A 9,532-nucleotide genomic window follows, 5' to 3' on the forward strand; every position below is an offset into this window, starting at 1 on the left:
GGCGGGGATTTGCGCCCCCGGCCGCCGGGGTTTTAAACACGCCGGGAGACCTTCCCTGCCCCCCAGGCCTCCTCCCCGTTGAAGGCAGTTGATTCAAGCACTAGGATACGAAATGCAAATGTTCATTAAGACTTTCCTCCCTTCCTCCTCCCTCTGGCCTCCCTCCCGCCCCCGCACCCCCCTCAAAAAAAAAAAAAAAAATTTCCCTCCAGTGAATAGCTTCAACATGGCGTGCTGAAAGGCAGAAGCTTTGCCCGTTCCTAGATCTGAACTGTGATTAGACATCCCCAAAGAGAGCATCTCTCTTCCTCCCGCCGCTCCCCCCTCCCTTCCCTCCCCGTAGCGTAGAAGAAAGCGCCCTCTTCTACGTAGGAAAGGTCAAGTCCTACAGCGCACAACCCACGGTCATTACTGTACTGTGACCCGGGGTGTACTGGGGAGGAACGGCCGGGTGTCCCGTGATCAAAAACACTGGGACTTTTTTTTTTTTTCCCCCCTCCTTCTCTTCTCGATGGGAATCTGTGGAATGAGACAGACTTTTAGCCTCCTGCAGCCACCTTTTTTGCAAATCTCCATCGGAAATCCTAGGGGACCAGGACAGACAGAGAGAAAGGAGAAAATAAGTAGCAATAATAGTAGTAATAATAACAGCAATAAACGTCATTAGCCTGTGATATTGCTGCGTTTTGCCTGAAGCTGACAGGAAGGACGATGTGCCCTAGTGGCTAGATCTCTCTCCGTCTAAAGGCAGATCAACAACAACTAGGAAAAAAATCATCCCAAATCAACAGCAACCCAAGTCACTGAGAAATCAAGACGGAATATTTTGTGGATCGGTTATATTTAATCTGTAAGGGAGGAAACAAAAAAATGTGCAATCCATCCTCATTGATCTGGAGGTCTGCAGCCCAGCGCGGGATCCTAGCTGTCAGTCTTCGTGGGGATATATATTTGCAGATGCAAAAGACTTCTGGATGCTGGGGTAAGATTTTCATGCTCTTCCTGGAAGCAGTTACACGTTTCTCCTTTCCCCTTCCTCGCTGGTGAATTAACCAAACAAGCCAAAAACAAAAACGCACCCGGTCCCTCCGTAAAGCCCCCTGCATGACTGGAGTAAAGTCATTCAGAAGGCCTTTGTGGAGGATTTCCCAGGCCCCTGTTCTCTCCCCAGCCCACCCACTCACCCCACTCCCTTTCTCCCACGGTGTATGAGGCCAAAGTGCCTCTTCTGCTGCAGGACCTGGGTGAAGAAGGCTGCCTGGGCTGATGCTAAGAGAGCTGAAGAGCCCGCTGAGAAAAGTAAGACTGCTTCTCCTAGCTTGGGTGCTAGCTCCACCTTTCCCAGAGATGCTGCTTCCCATTCTAGCATAGGTGGAAAGCAAAAAAGACTTTTGGCAGACGGGTGGGCCAGGAGAGGCTGGAGACGCAGGTAGACTTGCCTGAAATGCAGGCAGATTTGCAGATAGAGGTGCTGGTTGCTTGGCTTTGTGCTGCGATGGGTTTTCTTGCAAAGCTGTGTCAGGCTGCATGGAAAAGCAGCTTATGGGTTTTGTTCCCAGTTGTTTTATTCCCGTGTGTTCGCCCCTGAAATTTTTTTAATTGTTTAAGAGCTAGGGAGGAGGGTGAACGGTTCTGAGCGGAAGAAAGCAGGGGGAGGATGTTTAACCTGTCTGCTTTTCGCCATTGCCTGTGTGTATCTGGAGAGAAAAATGCCATTCAGGCGTTTCAGCCTGCCATCTTAAATTAATCTGAACTTCATCATAATCACCTTGATTTCAACGCACCAAGCAAAGTGCTTTTATTTATTCCTGATCGTATAAATTGGCTGCTCTAGTCGGCTTGGGCGAGGAGGAGTAATGGAAAAGCAGGGTATTTTAAGTCTGGTTTTAGCCTTTGACATGCCCTCGGGTAGGCATAAAAAATGATGGATTTTAATACAAAGCTATCTGGGATGGGCTTCGTCTCCAGCTAATGGTTGGTCTATGTTTAAATATGTGAGGGTTTGTAAAATGAAAATATAGTGTTGTATGGACACTTGATGGGAAAATAAAACTGAAAGAGAAAGGGCAAGTAACCCACACACTCCACCTGGTCTGATTCGGGGCATTTTGTGCAAATGTCTACAACCTCTGCGGGTGTAGACTTGTCGTGCTGATGTGCCCCGATTTCTGTAAGAAGTGATGTTAGTATTGGCATTTTCTGAATAATCGAGAAAGGGAAATAAGCAGCACGGTGAGGAGCGAGTTTCCACTTCGGCACAGGCGAGAGCAGCCATATTAGGCTTAGAAGAAGATCTATTTTTATGGGTATCTTTGTGTGACATGTGAGAGAACAAGAAGCGGTCCTTATAGAGCTGTACATGTTGCATCCGCAGTTGCAGCGCTCGTGTCAGACAAATAGCTCCCTTTGAAGGTTACACGAGTACAGGTACCTTAATTACAATGCAATTCTGAGAGTCCACCAAAATATGAAGTTGGGGCTTTGAAGTTGTTCATTTGTTCATCCCCAGTATAGTGATACTTCCTGTACACCCCCCCTAAAACAATCATTAATGAAGAAATATCTTTACTTCGGTAGGTTTCATGATATGTGAATAAGGCTCTCCTATAAAGTTAGCAGTTTGGTACAGTAAAATCTGCTGTGTTTCTTGGCGGGTTGGGCAAAATAAAATTAAAAAAAACCCCAACCCTTTATAAATCACTGTTAAAATCCTATTTGCAACAGAGAGAACCTTATGTTCTATAAAATTAAATTTAGCTGAGAATATCAGCCTATTACCTTGACTTGAATTTCTGTGGCAAAGTGTGGATCTTGACATCATAGGAACAGTCTAGCTACGACGAGCATGTCTCGGCATTGAGGGAAGTTTCTATCGCTTTCTGCTCCTAATCTAGAGGGCACATTATATATCTCATAACTGTAGTGCGTTGTTTGCATCCTGATTTAGTAGACAGAAAAACAGTCGTTTGTCAGAGGCAACGCAGTAGTGTTTCTTTTCCTCTCACTGAATATTTTTCCTGGATTAACAAATCTAAGGTCAAGTTCAAGGCATCAGTTGTAGCAATACTTTTAAATGTAAGTCGACATGGGAATGTTTGGCCGTACTTCTTTTTTTCTTTCTTACTTAATTTTTTTCTTTTTTTTTTTCCTTAACGTGGAGAGTAAAGCGGCATTTAGAGCTGCGGGTGAACTTCGCCTGGGAACATCGCCTTAGATGTGGCCATCTGTAGGGATAACCGCGTCGTTTAATAGCACCGCATTTTCAAGGGGATGTTCCCTAAACCGCTCTAATTAATCCCACATAAAATACATCTGCATGCAATGGTACTGGTCCCTGCTTGCTACAAACGGCGCCGACGACTCGGTTCTTTGTGGGTTTGGGTGGAAATCGGTGGAGAGCGCCTGCTTTTCTGTACCGGCGGATCATGATCAGGGAAATTTGTTTTCGCACTCATTTTAGAGCCCTCCGCCTGGTCTAGACACCCTTCTCTTGCACCCTATTTCTGCCAGAAGTGTCTTCCACCTGTGTCTGCATAGACGGCCGGGGGGGAAATGAATGAGTGGATGTGCGTTTTCATGTGTCGGGAAAGTCTCGCAGAGCGTTCAAGGGGAGAAAAGGAGACATTTATGGTAGCACCGGCAGTTAATCAATATCTGATATATTTGGCTGTCTGAGAAAATATCTCCCTATGTCGCCTTTATTGACAAACCTGCCTTCACTCTCTTCCAGGAGCAAGCTACGAGAAGTAAATATAAACCAAATTTTAGAGGGGTTCGGCACCCCGCAGCCTGGGGCGCGCAGGGCTGGCGAAGCGGGGGTGAGGAGACACAGCATTACGAGAAAACTCCCGCCCTTGTGAAGGCGCCGTGGGTCTGTCACAACAACAAATCGTTTGGCTGCAAAAGGGGGAGAAAGTAGTTGTCGAAAAAGAGAAGTTCTCTGTCTAGAAAAAGCTTCCTCACTTAAAAAACAAAAGCCCTTGATATTTCGGCTTGTTGCAATCTGACTCAGGGTCTGTCGTCAGATAGAGCTCTCGGATGTTCACCAGCGCAAAGGGATGCAAAATATCATTGTTGGTAGCCAACGATGGGTAGATCACTGCAGATCCATAGCCGTTTAAGCCTAATGGTCAAACTAAACGGGAGGAGGAAAAAAACCAACCACCTTCTGAACCTTATCCATCTCAGCGACTTAAAAAGATAGAGAGGGTGACAGAGGAAAGGAAAGGATTTCGGTAATTAATATTAAAAATCAGTCTAAAATATTCTACTTCCAGAGGAGTGCATCTTTCGAGATGTATAAACCTTTGAAATAATGTAATGCGATTAAAGTTGATAACAACAACAACAAAAAAAGTCAGAATACTCTTGACTTAAATCCTGTTGACATCTGTTCTTTCTCTTCACACGTATTCTGCAGTTTCTTAGAAAAATCACAACCGTACCGCTTCATGTTTTGGACAACAGATATCCCGTACCGCAACATGGGGCTTCTATCACGCCGATACAAAAAAAAAAAAAAGAAAAAAAAAAGCGCACATATTTTTAAAATTATTTTAAAAGCCTTAGCTAACCTTTGCAACACTACCTTCTGTTGCAGAATTAATTTAGAATAGCTTAATTAGGTAAAAAAAAAAAAAAAAAAAAGACTGTATATACCTCCTTTCCATAACGGACAAAAATGCAAACAGAAATTAAAAACGCCAGTTAAGAACTTCTGAGCCCGAAATATTTAAAATCCAAACAATAAGCACACTTTTCTGAAGCTGCTTTTCCTGGCAGATTTTGCGAAGGTTACGCCTTCTGGCCTTATTTTCATTGGAAAAGGTGGGAAGGGGTTGCACTTTTCGTTGCGAATCCCCCATTATTACATTTTTCTAGTAAGGCTTTGTAGGCTATAACCAACCCGCAAGTTTACAAAACACCACCCTAGTTCCTGAGCTATTTTCTCCTGCTTGAGCAGTGACAGCCCTCACGCTTCCTATGCGAGAGGAGTAGCAGCGACTGAAGCCAGCGGCCGTGTAATATTTTAATTAGCTCCTCGTGACGCAAATTCCTTTTAGCACACGTTTCTCCTGTTAAAAACAGGCACCTACCCTACTGGCAAGGTAGATGGCCGGCTTCAGAATTTTTTTCAAGCAAAACCCGGTACAAAAAGACAACAGTTTAGATACTATAGAACTTGACCTTTTGGAGACCAGAGGTACTAAGTTAAACAGTTCCCCTAGTACGCCATCTGTATATATAGAAGTTACGCTATCGAGGCGTCCCAGCTCTGTTTATGTTTCTCCAAAGAAGAGATGGAGCTTTTTTCCCTCGCCTTGTTTAGCTTAGCTAGGGGAAAATGTGCTCACAGACTCCCCACGTCTTGGCCACGCTCGTCCTTTGCAAAAAACGTCCTGCAGCAGAGCTCCCAAATTCAGAGCGGTTTTACCCTCTCTAAATCCGGCCGAAATACACGGGAAGGCGTAACGAATGCATTTCGCTTCTCCAAACGAAATGCCTGGCTTTGTTTATGTTGTTTTCAGTGAGGTCACCGAGGGGAAAGCTCGATTTTCCCCCTTCCTCAACGCGGAAGTCCCAATTACTGTATTAAATGAGCAATTCAGCGTTAGACCAAATCATCAACATTGATAATTGTGCTGAACGCAGCAACTTAACAGCAGGCTCCCTGCAATTACCCACACATTCCGGGGCTTTGAGCGTACATTATCTCTGTTTCACTTAACAGCAAATACAGCAGAGAACAGCCTGTGCCTTGGGTGTCTACTCGCCCCCAGACGACCTACACCCCTCGCAGTCTTCCCTCGCAGTCTTCCCCATCACCCTTCACACTTGGAGGGGGGCATCTAGGGGTCCCCTTGGGTTGCAAACCCGCTCCAAGAAATAGGCTGCGTGGTCAAGGGAAGGGAGGGGAACTCAGCTCCAGCCATTCGAAAGTAGGCATCGGGGCTGCACGTGTGCATGCTGTGCAAGCACACATATGCCCAGACACAGCACATCCATGCACAGGCACCCACATGCCTAATTCCAGTTGCCTTCTCGCCCTTCTTGCCTTAATTTCCCTTTGTTTCCCAGAGGCAGCCCCGACCTCTGGCACGGCAGAGCCTCGCACGGCGTCTCAGCCCCGACTGCAGAGAGGAGTGGGCGAGAGCCCCGTACAAACCTGTGCCAGCTCTGCTCCCCATTTCTAGCCCCAGCGTTTGAAATTTATTGAAAGGCAAGAGTGGGGGCTGCAGTAAGTCCGAGGAGGTGGCGTCCCGCGATTAAGCGTTGGGCAGCTCTGTCATGTCTGCGCTGACACAAGCTGAAGTTGACTGCCAAAGTGCTATAAAACCCCAGGTCAGTCTAGAACTGTTTTCGGTTCTCCTAGACGCGCCGTGTTCTATTATAGCCTTAAAAGCCCTAATACAAGTGCAAGAATTTGTTTGCCATCACACAGAGGCGGGGCGAGGCTCTGCAATGGTGGCGCCTTTGTTATCTCAAAGTCACTGAAATCCTTATACATTCCTTTTTGTTTGAAGGGAGGGATGTCTGCGTGTGTGCAGGGTGTGGGGAGAGGTTTTGCATCGACGGAACTGAAGGGTGGGGGGACACAGGGAAAATAAACAGTGCTTAGAAACCAAAAGAAGGCTTCCGAACCCCCAACCCCATTCCACCCCCCTCCACTCCGCCCCAAAAGCTAGGGGGGGGAAACAAATGCAAGAAAAAGTATAGCATTAAGGAAAAAGCCAATCAGAGCTCTTGCACACACACCCCCAAATTTAAAAAAAAAAAGGGAAGGAGAAAAAAAAAAAAAAAAAGAAAAGAAAGAAAGAAAAAAAAAAGAGGCAGAGAGAGGGAAAACCCCCCAAACCTTTTTACAATCCCTAAACGACAATGCAGACTTCTGCTAGTGGTTTTGACGACATGCAATCTCTTTCCATCCACTTTCTAGCAAATATGTCAAGCTGGAAGATTAATTTATTAATTTCAAGTTCAGCTCGTAGACATGCAGCAAGCGTAAGAAGTTCTTGCAGCAAACCAAAATAAAGAGTTCATTACAGGGATACGTCCAGAGCATTTGATTTGTGAATGGTAACCCTTGTAAACTAAGAAAAAGGCATATAAACATTAATGCTAATAAATTAGTTTACTCCACTACAAAGTAATTACTTGATAATATTGAATTTACAGCTTGAATTCAAACGCAACAGTTAACAATAATGTAAAAAAAAGAATATTTTCTCTGTGCACAACATGATTAGATTTGTTATTGAGTCAGTTACGATAAGCTAAGCAATAAATAAACAAATCGATGTTGACATTTAAATACCGAAGAACTCCAGAATTTACTAGAGAACTTTCTCCGGATATATAAATACTTCCACAGCACTGCCGAAGAAGAGGGGGGAAAATCCAAAAAAATTTCCCTAACATTTTCGTTTCCCTTCCATTAGCCTCCAGAGTCCACGGGGGCATGAATCTTGAAATACGTTTAATTTCCTAAGAGCATCGACTTCACAATAGCCTTTTGCCGTTCTGTTTTTCTATTTTGATGAAATCCAGCCGGAACCCAAATATTTCTTTTCTGAAATCGAGCATCAGAATAGCAAAAAAATATTTTTTCCGAGAGCCTAGGGATGTCCATGCCTCAAAAGGTGCTGTATTCTTTGGCGTATTCCTATGTTTTCTTTGGCTCGGCTCATTCAGTGGGGTGTGCATTTTTATTGGCAGAGAAGTACTTTTCAGTCTCTGCCTTGTACAATCCGCTTTCTATATCATCCCTTTCATGCAACAATAGTAAAAGTTTAACCACGTTTTTAAAATAGCTTACCCTGGGTCTCAGCCTTCAGAAAGCAAAAAGGAAAGTATCACGGTACGGCAAGTTTGTTCCTAAGGGTTAACAGTATGTCAAATAATTTTAACTAGGCTTCTGGCAATTAAACTCGGAGTATTTGTCAAGCCGGGGTAGCCCAACATCCACTGGTTCTCCAAGTATTTACCGGCAGCGTTGAGACGGAGAGGCCAGAGAACACACTTTAATTCCGTGGTCTGCAGTTTAAAGGGCTCTCTGGCGCTGCGGATGAGGCAAGGGACGGTTCGGAAGGAGTGAGGAGGGAAACCCTGCGTCCTGGGACCCTGACATTGTTAACTACCTCCAGCAAAGCACGGCCGAAGCCGCGCGGGGTATTTGAGGTTAATATGTAAGTAAGGGAAGGAAGACACTAAGCGCTTCGGAAGTGAACATGAATGCAAGCATGTAATCTATTCACCATGAAAATCAGTACAGACTTGACCCTGGCACATTCTCCCTAGTAAGGTTTCCAGAAAAACCCTGCGGGACGAGGGCTTGCTTTTTTTTTTTTTTTTTTTTTTTTTTTTTTTTTTTCCCCTTCCTTCCTTTTTTTCTTTCTTGCTTTTTTTTTTTTTCGGGGAGGGGGAGAAGCCCAAACCGAATCAAAAGAAACTAAAAAAAAGGGAAAAAAAATGCGACGAACAAACAAACAAATATCCACAACAACCCGGCCGATTCCTTCAGGAGCGTTTCCTTCTGGGAAGCAGCTTCCCAGGAGAAATCGTGCCCGCATCTCTCCTGTGCCCTCCTTCTCGGAGCCTGCCAGCGAGCCGCCGAACGCCCCAGCAAGCACACAAACAAACAGAGAGGTCTCACCTAGCCCTGGGGGGACCGCTAAGCCGCTCCGCTCCAGAGCAGGCGGGTGCCATGGGTCGGGCGGCTAAGCCTGGGGCAATGGCAACGAGGCTTTTCGTCCCCCCGGGCCACCCCCCCGGGCAACCTGCGCTCGGCTCGCCCTTAGGCGCTGGCGACGAGCTGTTGCTTCCCCCCGCGATGGCCACAAAGGGAGCGGGGCCCGGACCCGCCGCTCGTCAATGTCAACGTCGGGCCACGTGACCGCACCTCCCTGCCGCCGCCGGGGAGAGCTTTCCACGTCAGCTTACGTCTCCCCATCTCTTACTTCACGGATCTGCTTCAAAGAGGCAGCTGCGTTAGAGAATCATGTTAAGCTCAGCTAATGCGGAGAAGCCGAGGTAGCCCTAATGATGGATTTTGATGAGCGTGTTCCTTGTTCCTCTAACATGTATTTGCCAAGTTGTACTTACTACGTCTCGGGTCCTGATTTTTCCAGCCTCCCTTCTTTTTTGCCCCAGACCCCGTCTTCTCGCCCTATGACATACTCCTACTCCTCCAACCTACCCCAGGTCCAACCTGTGAGAGAAGTTACCTTCAGGGAATATGCCATTGATCCCTCCAGTAAATGGCACCCCAGGAACAATCTGCCCCACTGCTACTCCGCAGAGGAGATCATGCACAGAGACTGCTTGCCTGCCACCAACACTGCTAGCATGGGCGAGATGTTCGGCAAAAACACAGCTAACGTCTACCACCCCAGCACCAACGTCTCCTCCAATTTCTATAGCACGGTGGGCAGGAACGGGGTCCTGCCCCAGGCTTTCGACCAGTTTTTCGAGACGGCTTATGGCACGGCGGAAAACCTGGCCTCGGCGGACTACCCGGTAGACAAGAGTGGCG

At 46.3% G+C, this 9,532-nt stretch overlaps 1 protein-coding gene across 1 annotated transcript; it reads left to right on the plus strand.

Moving 5' to 3' along the window:
* Window positions 1-9,039: 9,039 nt before the first annotated feature.
* Window positions 9,040-9,526, plus strand: HOXA11 (homeobox A11; the record flags this gene model as incomplete). Its single annotated transcript, XM_008947887.1, has 1 exon — window positions 9,040-9,526. A coding segment is annotated over exon 1 (487 nt), but the record flags the coding sequence as incomplete, so codon positions are not given.
* Between the last annotated feature and the right edge of the window lie 6 nt (window positions 9,527-9,532).

This window comes from Merops nubicus, unplaced genomic scaffold (genome assembly GCF_000691845.1).
Source record: "Merops nubicus isolate BGI_N331 unplaced genomic scaffold, ASM69184v1 scaffold31239, whole genome shotgun sequence".
In the NCBI taxonomy this organism is placed as follows: domain Eukaryota; kingdom Metazoa; phylum Chordata; class Aves; order Coraciiformes; family Meropidae; genus Merops; species Merops nubicus.